Genomic DNA, 15,450 nt, shown 5'->3' with positions numbered 1-15,450 from the left:
TGGCTGGTCACTGGTCGCTGGTGAGATCTGCCTGATTGACAGCTCACCAGCGACCATGTAGCGACGCACCTGTGATCCTGACCAGGTCAGCTCGCTGGTGGGATCGCTGGAGCGTCGCTAAAGTGTGACGGTACCCTAAGACCTAAGTCGTAGTCAGAAGGGAGGGGCTGACGGAGATAAAAGTGCAGCTGTCTTCATTCCAATGGCTGGAGAGTGAGGGAGAGGGTGTGTATAAAAATATACACAAGCTAGCGGGCCAGAAGCTCCATCAGACTTCTGTTGTCATTGTTTGTGACTGGAGAAGGAGGGGAAGCCAGGGCTGCAGCATTTCATGTTTCACAAACAAAACTCATGCACAGGGCTATATATATATATATATATATATAAAACTCGACCCAGGGATTTGGGGTACTTGGTCCTGGGCCTTGTCCTGGGCCTTGTATTCACTGGGATGTATCACGGGTGGCCGTTGCCGGTTCCGTGACCTTGGGGGTTGCTTGTAAATGGGAATTTTGTACAAAAGGGAAAAATGAAAAATAAAAATTAAGTGTTTTTCGTGACGCCACTTGCGGTATGCGGCTATATGTGTGAAGCAAACGCTGCAAAGCCTCTCTCTGCTGGGGCTGATGGTATTGGGCAGCTTGGATATTATGGCTCTCTGCAAGTAGAGCTGGGCCCCAGGGGAGGATGATGATGGTTGTAGTATCGTGTGATGCAAACGTATGGGAAGAATTCAGACAACACAGGGGCTGTGGTTTAACTTGTGCTTTCCTCACTGGTTTGGAGTTGCTGCAGCCCGGCTGATGCTGGTTTCTACCAATCCGTTATTCCCTTTGTCCCAGTGCCGGTGTAGTGACCTGGTGAGCTTTACTTCCATGCACCCATCTGTTGTTGGTGGGTCCCGGTGGCCTGTAGGGCTTGTTTGTAGGGTCCCCTCCTGTTATCACTGTCTTGGTCCGTATGCCATGCAGCTTGAACCTTTCTTGTGTTGGACTTCTGTCCCCGTTCCCAGGTTCCCTCTTTGCTGTTGTGCCCAGGACACTAAAGTCGATGAGGTCCTTGATGGTCCCCTCACCGGGCAGATTGTTAACAGGTGAGCTTGTAGCGCCCTCCTATCTAGGGCTCTGCACCCGCCGGTGCTCGGTTCAGTGAGTACTCATGCCATACTCTCCCTGGCAACCGTACTCCTTTTACTCAGTCAGTCACTTTACATTGTCTGTGTACTGACGTCTGACTTAACGTCTTGCTGACTTCACGTCTAACCGGTTTCCCATCTTACTAACTTCTCTGTTTTTCGTTTCTGTCCCACAAGATGTCCGTCTCCCATCAATTCCCTCACTAGCCCCTCCTCCTCCCAGGTTTCTGACTAGTGGATTGGATGAGTTCCGACCAATAGGTGACCATCCATCAGTTCCGTCTCTAGCCTGTCACCCAGTGTGGGGAAAAGGGCGTGGATTAGTGTGTGTGTGTTGTGGTGTTTACCAGCACTGGTCTTCCATGAATCCTGGGGTTAGATGTAGTACCCTGTGGCACCTGACACTCAGGGGCACCACATATACGAGGGACCGTACATCATTTTTTTTAAAATATGTATTTTTACATCATACTCGGGCAGACAGCCTCTTTGAGGGCCACCAATTAGAGGCGCTGGCGGTCTGACTGCAGTCAATCACAGACGCTATCACAGAGGGTAAGTGGGGGGAGCAGTGAATATGTATAAGATGTAATGAGCGAACCCGGAAGCATTATCCACAGTCACACCACAGAGACTAGTAAGTATGTCCTGCTTTAACTATAAGCTTCTTTTTTTTTTCTTGTGATATCCCCGGTCAATCACAGCCATGCCAATACCTGCAATGGCTACTATGGCTCCGGAAGTGCCCACAGCCTAAAAGCTTGCTGATTGGCTGCTCTGCAACCTTTCAACAAGCTTTGTTCAAGTGACAAACCGAACTTTACAGTTTGTGTTCGCCCATCCCTAGTCATCAGTAATGGGGTTTTGATAATCCAGTCCACTTGATTACACAGGATGGAATCTGCATTGCAAATCCACAGCAAATGTGCTGCATCCGGAATGATGGAATGTGAACACAAAAAAAAGCAGCAAAAGCCAGAAATGGAAAATACAGATTTTGCACCAGATTTTGGTTGGCGTTCGCTGCTCATTTCATGGTTGAAAGAAGTGATGGTGAAATCTACAAGAGAAATTAATACAATGCAGAGTCTTAAATCCAAGTCAACTTACATGGGGAAAATTTTTTAAAGTACTTTGATGAGATTTCTTCAAATCTCCTCCTTATAGATCTGACTGCGGGTTTTTTTTCGTATGCATAAACAAAAAAGCAAAATCTTCAACATTTCTGTGACATGTGAACATACCCCAACTGCAAGAACTGTTTATATATAGGATCACTATGATTTAGGGAAATTGCTTGGTCATGACATAGCTGTTATGTCACACAGTGACTGCCGGGGTTCTGCCCGGTACACGGGAACCTCCGGCAAGTGCCGCAACACAGGTTACATGATAGAACAGAGGCCCTTGTGCTAGGGAAAGGGGAGCAGGGTCACCTTCTAAACTCACCTGAGACTGATCCCTGCAGTCACTAATGTCCCTATATGTGTTATTTCACCCTGTTGCCGATCACGTGCCTATCCCTGCTTTTCCCTGGACTCAGCCCTGTATAGTGCGCAGGGCAGCAGGAACGCTAGTCCCACTCTAGTTTAAAAAATAAATAAGGAATAACGTCCCTAGCTTGTGTGTGTCCTCTCATGCAGTTAAAAAACTTACCGTGTATGGGAAGCTGAGACCCAGGCTATTTATGCGTATGATATGGATTGGCAATAGGTGTGGTTGGGGAGGGTTCACAAACGAAAAACAACTAACAATAAGGATAACGTTTGGAACACCATTCTAAGTCTGAACTGGGTGCAAAAACCTAAAAAACCATCACTATGGGGAGATAAGGTATGCACACCAGTGACTATGGAAGGGGAATACATGGAATAGCAGAAACTGCTGTGTGAATACTGACATGAAAAATTCAATAGCTATTTGTAAGAATGAAAATGTGAAAAATGGAACCTGCATTTCATTCTTACATATAGTTATTGGATTTTTCAAGTCAGTATTCACACAGCAGTTTCTTCTATTTCATGTATTCCCCTTACATAGTCACTGGTGTGCATACCTTATCTCCCCATAGTGATGTTTTTTTAGGTTTTTGCACCCAGTTCATACTTAGAATGGTGTTCCAAACGTTATTCCTATTTGTTAGTAGTTTTTCGTTTGTGAACCCTCCCCACTCACACCTATTGCCAATCTACATGATACGCATAAATAGCCTGGGTCTCAGCGTCCCATACACGGTAAGTTTTTTAACTGCATGAGAGGACACACACAAGCTAGGGACCCCAACGTAGAGAAATACTTTGGCGTAGTGTTGGGGCTCTATTGCATTCATCAATTCAGTAGCTAAATTTCTGTTTATTCCTATGTTCATGGCAGTAATGCAGGTTCCATTTTTCACATTTCACTCTTACATATAGCTATTGGATTTTTCATGTCAGTATTCACACAGCAGTTTCTGCTATTACATGTATTTCCCTTGCATAGTCACTGGTGTGCATACCTTATCTCCATACCGCTCTAGTTTAAAGACACAGAAAGGATAAGACAGATGGGTAAGATAAACAGCAATCATACGAGTATAAAGCACTACAAACAAAAAGAGGTAATAATGAGGAACAGACCAGAGGGGCAAAACCAAAAAAGGACTAAGGGAGGGAAAACAACACAGCCATCACCCAGCAAATGTTCTCTGAATGGCTTCCTGGTCCACAGCTCACATGTTCCCTCTACTGGTAAGTATAGCAGAAACTATCACCAGGGATTACCTAGGCTTGGAGAGAAGTTTTCATAGCAGAGCTAATTAGCAATACAGAACAGCTGGCTCTAGATTTCATTCAGAGTTCAGGAGACCAGAGGATCTACTTAACCCTAGCAATGCTGGATAAAGGAGAATCTGCACAGTCAGCAGTATTAACCTAAGCAAGTGTGTATGAAGCCCTGAGCTGTGATCTCCTGACACCAGAAATAGAAGGGACCACTCTCCGACATATTATTGACTCAGGGCTGGTTTGCTAAAAGAAATGAGATGTGACTAGGTTACTCAGGGGCAGGGCTAAGACTGCACCCGATTAATCTCATACACAAAATAGGTAAATATGGCTAAAGGTCTTCCTGGTTCTAACCATAACTGGGATTTAAACTCTTATACCACATACAAATTAGTTAAAGGTCATCAGAGCAGTCCTTGTGGATCTCGGAAACCACATGAAGAAGAGGGCGCAGGATGGACTGTCATCCTCCTCGGCGGCTCACCTTAAATTCTCCAACCACTGATGGATCTTCAGCCTCATCTTGGGATCGGCCTCTATACAGCTTGAATGTTCGACAGAAGTCCGACAGTCCCTCATAGTCCTCTACGTTCTCCAACTCGCTGTCCAGCACCTGCCAAATACATGAAACCAATACACCCAATAACACACAACACGCAGACCAGTAAAGACAGAAAGGGAAAGTCATCACTCGGCATTGGATCCATTTCCCATGTTTCGGGGGACGGTTAATGTCAGCTCATGGAATGTATAGTACTATACGGTGCAAAGAAGATACAAAGAGAGAGGCAGCTATGGGCGGATCCATCATGATCAGCAGCAGATTATCAGAGTTTTCCCTACTGTTTTCTTCATATCTTGACATTTTTATGCCCAATCTGATCCCCTGAGCCCTCGATGTTCACATACAGCTCTTTGTTACCTCTCCTTATGGGGCTCTAGTCTTATTTTTTTTTGCTTTGCTTTTCTCTAAAGGCCCTGTTACACGCAACGACATCGCTAACGAGATGTCGTTGGGGTCACGGAATTCGTGACGCACATCCGGCCTCGTTAGCGACGTCGTTGTGTGTAAAGCCCCCTTAAACCTCTGAATGAAGTGTTTTTTTGAGGCATTAAAAAAAAATTACATTTCCTGAAGGGGTTTTAGAGGAGTTTTTTCCTGTTTCATTGGATTGTGGCTTCCATTGGGATCTGCTTTATAGAAGTGACTTTTTTTTATCCACCAAGAACTTTTCGAAACCTGAGGTGTAAAAAAAGAACCAGAAGACTGAACATATGAGCGGCCGAAGGGTTTATAATGAAAAAAAAGAAATAGTCAATCAAAGTGCAGTTTAGGATGGGGCTGTATAGCAACGTGTCGCAAGACAGAAGCTCTCCAAGAAAACGTGACCAAAAACCTTTAGCGACTTGCTTTCGCATGACTATCTTTCACCTCTGGTTTTGCTGTAAGGCTGAGGCTATACGGAGACTTTGGCTTTGACACAACTGAGTTAGACTTTTTCCCTCTTGCTTGTTGTGGTCGCAGTATTCTTAGAATCGCGATGTGATCCCAATTGTCTCTCCAGTAAAGGAGACAAACTCTAGCACAGCGCCACCCATTGGAAGTAGCGATCCTAAAAGTCACAAGTGGATTTTCAACAATCCTTTGCAATATGACTCAGGATATATAAGCCAGATCAGAATCCCAATTTGCAGACACGGTGTTTCGGGGTGCTTGCCCCTCGTCAGTGCAAAGTATGGGGGTGTCTGATCTGGCTCATGAGAAAGCTATGTGGGGACCACGGGGGAACACTATTCTCCTTAAGGAGACTTTGCAAGCCAGTCTGGCTGCCAGGTAAGGGGACTTATAGCTGCAATGCCCCTCTGGGAAATATTCAAATTGTCTCTCCAGTAAAGGAGACAAACTCTAGCACAGCGCCACCTATTGGAAGTAGCGATCCTAAAAGTCACAAGTGGATTTTCAACAATCCTTTGCAATATGACTCAGGATATATAAGCCAGATCAGAATCCCAATTTGCAGACACGGTGTTTCGGGGTGCTTGCCCCTCGTCAGTGCAAAGTATGGGGGTGTCTGATCTGGCTCATGAGAAAGCTATGTGGGGACCACGTGATCCCATTCACTTATATGGTGCTGCGGTGTAGCGGCAATCCAGAGTGATCTTTGGCCGCACATCTTGTGTTGCGGTCAAAGTATCTCCAGACTTAGTAAAACAGCCAAATTTCAGATAAGTCACATAAAACTAGAAAACAGAAGCGCTGATAGGGTCTTCCCAGATAAACAGAAGGGCAATGTATAACAATATACATTCACCTAATGTGGTTGTGAGGGTCACAACCACCACAGATAGCATAAGATAATGGAGGCTGCCGCAGCCCCAGGTGGATGAGTCTTCAAAGCCGCGCTTTTGCCAGAAAAGTTGTAGAATTGTTGATTAATTAATAATTCTTTTATTCCATAGGTCTACGCGTTTCGAGGTATGGACCAAAATATCAAACATCCTTGTGCAGGGAAGATCAATTTTACTGTAGTGCGCCTGCGCAGGACCTCAATGCCAGTGAGTGTGGATGACATAGGACACCCAGGATTCAGAAGGAGGAGGACAAAGATGGCCAAAAGATGAGGCGCCGCACCTGGAGAACGAAGACACCCATCCGACCAGTCTGCACCGCACTGCCTTTCAGGTGAGTATTATAAAGTGATTGTTACGTTCTACACAGTGGCCTGGGCTCTTATATACAGTATTTTAGAATGCTGTGTATATGAGCTCACTGATGGTGACCGCAGCTTATAGTTACAAATCTGGTGACAGGTTCCCTTTAAGTTTCGTTTACACTGAGGTCTTATTTTCCTTGTTTTTGGCTTTTGGGTCTGTTTTGGTGATTTTCCTGGGGGGGTTTTGTGAAGTGTTTTGGACTTTTTCTTTTTCCTTGCAAGGCTTTGTTCACTTGGGTGAGAAATGCTGCAGATCGTCCATCCCAACTGACCAGACAGGAGACCTGCTGTCTATTGCTCTACTGGCGTTGTTGTCCACACGTTAAATTTTGCCTAACTCTAGTGTCACTATTTTATTTGCACCATAGAGCCATATGGAGCAGATAACTTCTTACTTCTCCGGATGAGAAGAGCGGTAAAATATTGTGATTAATAAGCAGGTCACAGATTTATAAATCCCCACTGTAGCAGCATTTCTTCCCAAACCCCCGGTCTGTAGACCCAACCATAGAAAACGCCTTCTCTGTGGAGCAGATATCGGCTCTGAGCCCGGTGAGGCTGAAATTAAGGATAAATGTTCCCCACAAAGCTACAAACTGGGAAAAATCCAACATAAATGGTTACGAGGCATATGAGGCCTACCGGGCAGAGCGTCGGTGAGTTATAAGCGCGTTACATGCTAATGATGACGCCGTTTCCTCTCCACACATTTTCTATACGAGGATTTGTCGCTGATCCAGAAAATGATTATTCTGCACCAGTGAATTTACAGCCGGGAAGACGAAATGGAGCATCGGAGGCCAAGCGTAGTGCAAGTGCGGAGACGTGTCCAAGTGGGCTATTAAATTGTGCTCTGTCTTTGTGTGGTCAACGGACGCACTAAAAACGCCCCGAAGGGTCCCGAAAAGCAATGGAGAAGCCAGCATTGAAAGGCAATTTCCATTTCCATAAAGCTGTCCACTGTTTCGCAAGGGTTTCGGCTGTGGGTCAAGACACTTCTCAACACTTCAGATATCTGAATTAGAAGGGTTTTGATCTTAGAAATCCTTAATTTTAGCTACTTTTAAGATGACTTGTGTTTAAAGGGAAACTGTCAGCTGTGTTTAGGGGGGGAAATGTGATAATAGGTCAACGTTCGGAAATTAAAACACCTATATCATCCTGATACATTGCTTCATTGCAGAGAAATCCTACTTTTTTTTATCCATATGTAAATTAGACTGCAAGTGCACTGAGCATTTTAAGTGCACTTGCAGTCCACGGCTCGTTTTCAGTCCTCCCCAGCTACTTGATTGGCTGCAGTGTTAAGGCCCCGTTACACGCAATGACATCGCTAACGAGATGTCGCTGGGGTCACGGAATTCGTGATGCACATCCGGCCTCATTAGCGACGTCGTTGCGTGTGACACATACGAGTGACCGCTAACAATCCCAAATACTCACAAAATCGTTGATTGTTGACACGTCGTTCATTTTCAAAATATCGTTGCTCGTTTGGGACGCAGGTTGTTCGTCGTTCCTGAGGCAGCACACATCGCTACGTGTGACACCCCAGGAACGACGAACAACAGCATACCTGCATCCTCCGGCAACGAGGCTGGCGTGTCGTTAATGCGTCTGGTCTCCGCCCCTCCGCTTCTATTGGCGGGCTGCTGTGTGACTTCGCTGTGACGCCGCACAAACCGCCCCCTTAAAAAAGAGGTTGTTCGCCGCCCACAGCGACGTCGTTAGGAAGGTAAGTTCGAGTGACGCGTACCTGCGATATTGTTCGCCACGAGCAGCGATTTGCTCGTGACGCGCGAACGACGGGGGCGGGTGCTATCGCTAGTCGTGTAAAGCAGCTTTTAGAAGCTGTTGTCTGTGACCTTACCTGCAGAAAACAGCCTCTGTTTTAGATGTCCATGATGCATCTAGAAGCTTCAAAACTGAAGAAGAGCCATGGACTGCAAGTGCACTTACAATGTCCCAGTGCACTTGCAGTCTAATTTACACATCGATAAAAGTATGGATTTCTCTGCAATGTAGCAACAGATTAGGACAATATAGGTATTGTTTTAATTCCTAAACACTGATTTACTGTCACACAGAGTTTAGCACAAATTTTGCCTACAGTCATGACAGCGGGAGGGTCTGTTCACATTGCAGAGTCTGGCACTTTGTCCTGTAGTTTCTCTGGTGTACCAGATCAACACAGGCAGATTCTGGCGACAACCTGCTGTGTGCTCAGTCACCCTCAGGCTAGCAAGAGTTAGCCTCTGCTAGCCTTCTTTGATCAAATGTTGTGAGGAAGCCAATCACATCTGCTCCTCTCATGTTTAAGCTGGATGAAATATTCTACCCATGCCAGCTATAGATTATACAGTGTTGGTCTGAGTGATTTGGTGTCACAGGCTCTCTAGAAAGTGTTGCTTTTTGCCTGGAGTGGTTGTAGAGTTTACCCGTCATCTTGTTGTTTCCTCCATGTTCTTGTTTTCCTCCTTATCTTTTTTTGTCTTATACATCTGTGACAGAGTTTTGGTTTCCCCTGTCTGTCTATTTTGTGGGTTTAATCTCTCTCTTGTCCCAGACCCCCCTAGGGGAGGGGTATCAGATCAGGGCTGCTCAGGAGCAGGACCAGGAAGGAGACTTAGACATTCCCACCTTTAAGGGTATCCCTGAGTTTAGGGATAGCATTGGGCCCACTGCTATCCCCATAGCCATTGTGACACTTACACATCTGGTTGCCCCCTTAATAAAATGCTGCTGACACGAACTTTCAATTTTAGACATTGACCAAAGTTCAATGAAAAATAAAGTGAAGAAATAAGAAATTGCTGAATCCCGGAGATTTCTAATATTCTGTGTAATGCAGTAAAGGTCACTTTTCCAGATGCTTTTGTTTTCTTTTGTCTCTTGGCTTGCACACTCCAATTCTGAAAAGTTTTTGAAAAAATGTAAACAAAATAAAATTAAATCTCGAAATCTCTGTATTTAATAATCCAGGCACTGGACCCCTCCGTAATATCGATAATAAAATAAAGCTTTGGAGCCGGTGGAGACGTGGACGACCCTTCTAGGTCTCGTCAATTTCCTTTTGGATTTCACATTGAAGCTTTGCGTTCTGATACATTTTACGCTGTTTTATCCTCTGTTTTGTTGATTCTTGAAGAAGCGCCGATTGTTATTTTTTTGTCTTGGAAGCAAAGCGAATGTGGCAGGGTTTCCAGAGAGCGGGATGGACTGCGGCGGTGACAGCTCACCACCGGTAGCCATAATGTAATTATCAAGCTGTGTATTCCAACGGCCGTCCCAGGTGCCAAAGCAAATGATGGCCGGCCCGCTCCAGCTTTTTCCAATCTGTGTGATCTCTGCAGCATCATTTTGCTTCGTAGAAATTGCTCAAGATTAACATCGTGAGGAGCAAGACAATAGGACGGACGGGGGGTATTGAGTTTCTGCCTCCGAAGAGGAGACTGAGATCAGGTCACTAAGAAGTCTTCAAAAATATGGAATGTAGAAATGTTGTGACATACACATGTGCTTCCACTTACAGTACATCAGAAAAGTCAGTACACCCCTCACATTTTTGTTAATATTTTATTATATCGTATTATGGGTTTATGGGACAACCCTGAAGATCTGACCCTGTGATACAATGTGCAGTGTTAGTGTGCAGCTTGTACAACAGTGTAAATTAGGTGCCTAAATAACTCAACACACAGCCATTAATGTCTAAACCACTGGTGACAAAAGTGAGTACACCCCTATGTATCAATATTTTGTGTGGCCAACATTATTTTCCAGTACTGCCTTAACTCTCCTGGGCATGGAGGTCACTAGAGCTTCACAGGAGCTGCTGGATCCTCTCACATCCTCCATGACGACATTCTGGAGCTGGTTGATGCATAAAGACCTTGCGCTCCTCCACCTTCCGTTTGAGGATGCCCCAGAGATGAGCGGACCCATGGAAGTTTAGGTTCCCCAATCCGAGACCTGGACTTGACCCCAGACCCCAAACGCCATATAGACCCAAACTTCGGTGGTGTAAAATGGACATAGTAAGGGCTAGGAGGCTGCAAAAGGAAGCAAGATGGGGGCAATTGCCCTGCAAACAAATGTGGATAGTAGTGATGTGTCGGTCGCAAACGATCCGACACAAAGATCCGGCTCCCAGCTGTGAACGACAGGAGCCGGATCACCAATGTGAGCCACTCAAATCTCTAAACAGCTCTTTTCGCCGCCAAAACCCCGCCCACCCTCGGCTAAACTCCGCCTACTCAGCAATCTAATTGGCTGCTTGTAAGTGGGCGGGGTTTAGCCACGGGTGGGTATGGCTTTGGCGGCGTTACTATAATCTTAAATATGTGTTCACCTGGGGTGAACACATATTTAATAAGGAGCAGAGAACGATCTGAAACATCCGGCTCTTTTTGGTGAGCGGAGCCATAGGAACCGGATCACCAAAAAGAGCCGGACTGCCCATCACTAGTGGATAGGGAATACATTTTTTAAATAATTACATGGGATGCCCCCTAACACTAGCAGACAGCTGGGGGCTGGTATTACCAGGCTGGGACGGTCCATGGTTACTTGGCCCTTCCCAGCCTAAAAATAGCAGCCCACAGCCACCCCAGAAGTGACACATCCATTAGATGCTCCGATTCTGGAGCTTTCCCTGGTACATTGGCAAAAGGTGCAATACTTTTGGGATTGATGTCAGCTGTGACTTCAAGGATATTTTTTATTCAATACATTGGTAAATGAGGGAGTCTTTATTCAAATTAACTATTTGTTTTCTAGTGTGTGTGTTTTGTTTAATTCTACACTTGCCGGGTTAGTAATGGGAGTGTCTGATATACGTCTTTCCATTACTAATCCCTGGGCTTGATGCCAGCTGACATCAATCCCAAAAGTATTACCCCAATTTCCACTGCACCAGGGCAATCGGTAGGGCCAAGGCAAAGCGCCAGAACTAGGGCATCTAATGGATGTGCCACTTCTATGGAGGCTGCGGGCCGCTATTTTTAGGATGGGGAGGGCCTAATAACCATGGATCTTTACAGCCTGATAATACAAGCCCCTAGGTGTCGGTTTTACCTTGGCTGGTTATAATAAATAGGGCAAACCCTATGCCGTTTTGTTTTCTTTATTGTTTAGAGCAACGTACAGGCATCTTTCACATGCAATAAACCTTGTTGATTGGCTGCGCTGCAGACTTTTAACAGACTTAATTAAGATATGAACAGCACCAGAACTCTGACTTTTTTTAAAAGCCCATGTTTGAGTTTGAGACCCGAACACCCTGTGTTTGCTACTTAACCCGAACTTTACTGTTGTGGTTCGCTGATCCCAACTAACAAATGCTGAATAGGGTTTAGGTATGGAGATGCTTGGCCGGTCTAACACCTTTAACCTCAGTTTCTTTTGCAAGGCAGTGGTGGTCTTGGAGGTGTTTGGGGTCATTATGTTGGAGAGGATCCTGCTCTTCTTCAGTATATCACAGTAGATGTTGGCATTCATGGTTCCCTCAACAAACTGTAGCCCCCAACAACAGGCAGCTCTCATGCAGCCCCAAACTATGACCCTCCACCACCATGCCTGACTGTAGGAAGGACACACTTGTCTTTGTCCTCCTCCACTGGTTGCTACCACACACACTTGACACCACCTGACCCAAATAAGTTTATCTTGGTCTCATCCAATCACAGTACATAGTTCCAGTAATCCATGTCCTTAGTCTTCTTGCCATAAGCAAGCTGTTTGCAGCTTTCGTGTGCATCATTTTTAGAAGAGGCTTCCTTCTGGGATATCAGACATTCAGTCCAATGTGATGCAGTGTGGAGCGTATGGTTCAAGCACTGACAGGCGGACTCCCCACCGCTGTAACCTCTGCAGTGTGCAGCGTATTGTCTGAGCACTGACAGGTGGACCCCTACCCCTGTAACCTCTGCAGTGTGTGGCGTATGGTCTGAGCACTGACAGGCGGACCCCCACCCCTGTAACCTCTGCAGTGTGTGGTGTATGGTCTGAGCACTGACAGGTAGACCCCCCACCCCTGTAACCTCTGCAGTGTGTGGCGTATGGTCTGAGCACTGACAGGCGGACCCCCCCACCTCTGTAACCTCTGCAGTGTGTGGCGTATGGTCTCAGCACTGACAGGCGGACCCCCCACCCCTGTAACCTCTGCAGTGTGTGGAGTATGGTCTGAGCACTGACAGGTGGACCCCCCCACCTCTGTAACTTCTGCAGTGTGTGGCGTGTGGTCTGAGCACTGACAGGCGGACCCCTCCTCCCCTGTAACCTCTGCAGTGTGTGGCGTATGGTCTGAGCACTGACAGGCGGACCCCCCACCCCTGTAACCTCTGCAGTGTGAGGCATATGGTCTGAGCACTGACAGGCGGACCCCCCACCCCTGTAACCTCTGCAGTGTGTGGCGTATGGTCTGAGCACTGACAGGCGGACCCCCCACCCCTGTAACTTCTGCAGTGTGTGGCGTATGGTCTGATCACTGACAGGCAGACCCCCCCACCTCTGTAACTTCTGCAGTGTGTGGCGTATGGTCTGAGCACTGACAGGCGGACCCCCCATCCCTGTAACTTCTGCAGTGTGTGGCGTATGGTCTGAGCACTGACAGGCGGACCCCCCATCCCTGTAACTTCTGCAGTGTGTGGCGTATGGTCTGATCACTGACAGGCAGACCCCCCTCCCCTGTAACCTCTGCAGTGTGTGGCATGTGGTCTGAGCACTGACAGGCGGACCCCCCCACCCTTGTAACTTCTGCAGTGTGTGGCATATGGTGTGAGCACTGACTGGAAGACCCCCCACCCCTGTAACCTCTGCACCAATGCTGGCAGCACTCATAAATTTACTCTGAGAAGTAAATCTCTGGATATGACACTGAGCACGTGCACTCAGCTTCTGTAGTCGGCCATGGTGAGGTCTGTTCTCTGTGGATCCTGTCTTATACCACTGTATGGTCTTGGCCACTGTGCTGCAGGTCAGTGTCAGCGTGGTGACAATCTTCTTATAGCCTCGGCCATCTGTATGTAGAGCAACAATTCTTTTTTTCAGATCCTCAGAGATTTCTTTGCCATGAGGGACCATGTTGAACTTCCAGTGACCAGTATGAGAGAGTGTGTGGGCGATAACACCGAATGTAACACACCTGCCCCCATTCACACTAGAGACCGTGTAACACTAATGAGTCACATGGCACTAGGGAGGGGTAGTGGCTAATTGAGCACAATTTGGCCATTTTCACTTAGGGGTGTACTCACTTTTGTTGCTTGTGGTTTAGACATTAATGGCTGTGTGTTGTCATTTAGAGGGCACCACATTTACCCTGTTATACAAGCTGCACACTGACACTGCACATTGTATCACAGGGTCAGATCTGCAGTGTTGTGCCAAGAAAAGATAAAATATTTATAGAAATGTGAGGGGTGTACTCACTTTTATCATATACTGTATTTTTCAGGATATAAAAGCCACTCAAAGAGATTTATATAAATGCAAAATAAAACTATTGAATGGCAAAACCCATCCAGGATTTCTCTTAATAAATGGGTATTCCTATTTTATAAAGTGGTGGCAGCCCCTTACGTTTATTATTTCTGGGCATTCTAGTCTGTGCCATCTGAAAACCAGCACTAACATTTGTAAAATTTGCAGTTACCTAATTTTCAATATATTTAGAAGAAGTAAATATTTAAGGTGACGCAATCGGGGACCTTCATAATGTTACAGGTTGAACCAGAATCCCCTACAATGTTCCAGTTTGAAAAGAAACCCTCATAATGTTTTAGGTGACCCAAGCTTGGACCCCCATAATATTTTAGAGTGACCCAATCAGGGACCTTCATAATGTTGTAGGTTGATCCAGAGACCTTCATAATGTTCTAGTTTGACCAGAAATCCCATAATGTTTTAGGTGACCCAATCAGGGACCCAGATAATAATTTAGGGTGACCCAATTAGGGACCCAGATAATATTTTAAGGTGACCCAATCAGGGACCTCCATAATGTTCTAGGGTGACGGAATCAAGGGCCCCATAATGTTTTAGATGACCCAATCTGGGACCCCTATAATATATTAGGGTGACCCACTCAGGGAACTTCATAATATTGTAGGTTGAACTAATCTGAGACCCTCATAATTTTCTAGTTTCACCAAAGACCTCCATAATGTTGTAAGTTGACCCAATCAGAGTCCCACAATGTTAGTTTGAAAATAAGCCCCCATTATATTTTAGGGTGACCCAATCAGAGACCCATATAATGTTCTAGTTTGACCAAATACCTCCATAATGTTTCAGGTGACCCAATCTGGGACCCCCCTAATATTTTAGGGTGACCCAATCAAGGACCTCCATAATGTTCTAGGGTGACCTAATCAGGAGCCCCATAATATTTAAGATTTATCCAATCAGGGACCCCCATAGTGTTCTAGGGTGATTTAATCAGGGATCTCCACAGTGTTCTATGTTGACCCAATCAATGACCCCCATAATGTTCTAGGTTGATCCAATCAGAAACCCATATATTATTTTAGATTGATCTAATCAGGGAACCCCATAATGTTCTAGGATGCCCCTATAAGGGATCCCCATAATGTTTAATGTTAACCCAATCAGGGACTCCCATAAAGTTCTAGGTTAAACCAGAGATCCACATATTGTTCTAGTTTTACCAGAGACCCACATAATGTTTTAGGGTGACCCAATCAGGGACCTTCATAATGTTGTAGGTAGACCCAATCATAGATCCCCATAATGTTCTAGTTTGACCAGAGACCTCCATAACATTTTAGGTGACCCAATCTGGGACCCCTATAATATTTTAAGCTGTCCCAATTAG

General features: G+C 45.8%; 1 protein-coding gene across 7 annotated transcripts in view; it reads right to left on the bottom strand.

Annotated features, from left to right (window-relative positions):
• The window catches only part of DYSF (dysferlin), a 423,810-nt gene that overhangs the window by 42,687 nt on the left and 365,673 nt on the right, over positions 1-15,450 (bottom strand). For all 7 annotated transcript variants that reach the window (XM_075346129.1, XM_075346154.1, XM_075346146.1 and 4 more), the window contains one exon: positions 4,385-4,513. In XM_075346129.1, the coding sequence (XP_075202244.1) occupies positions 4,385-4,513 (129 nt within the window). The remainder of the gene's footprint in view (positions 1-4,384; positions 4,514-15,450) is intronic.

This window comes from Anomaloglossus baeobatrachus, chromosome 1, assembly GCF_048569485.1.
Source record: "Anomaloglossus baeobatrachus isolate aAnoBae1 chromosome 1, aAnoBae1.hap1, whole genome shotgun sequence".
NCBI lineage: Eukaryota > Metazoa > Chordata > Amphibia > Anura > Aromobatidae > Anomaloglossus > Anomaloglossus baeobatrachus.
This window is presented reverse-complemented; position numbering and strand designations above follow the sequence as displayed.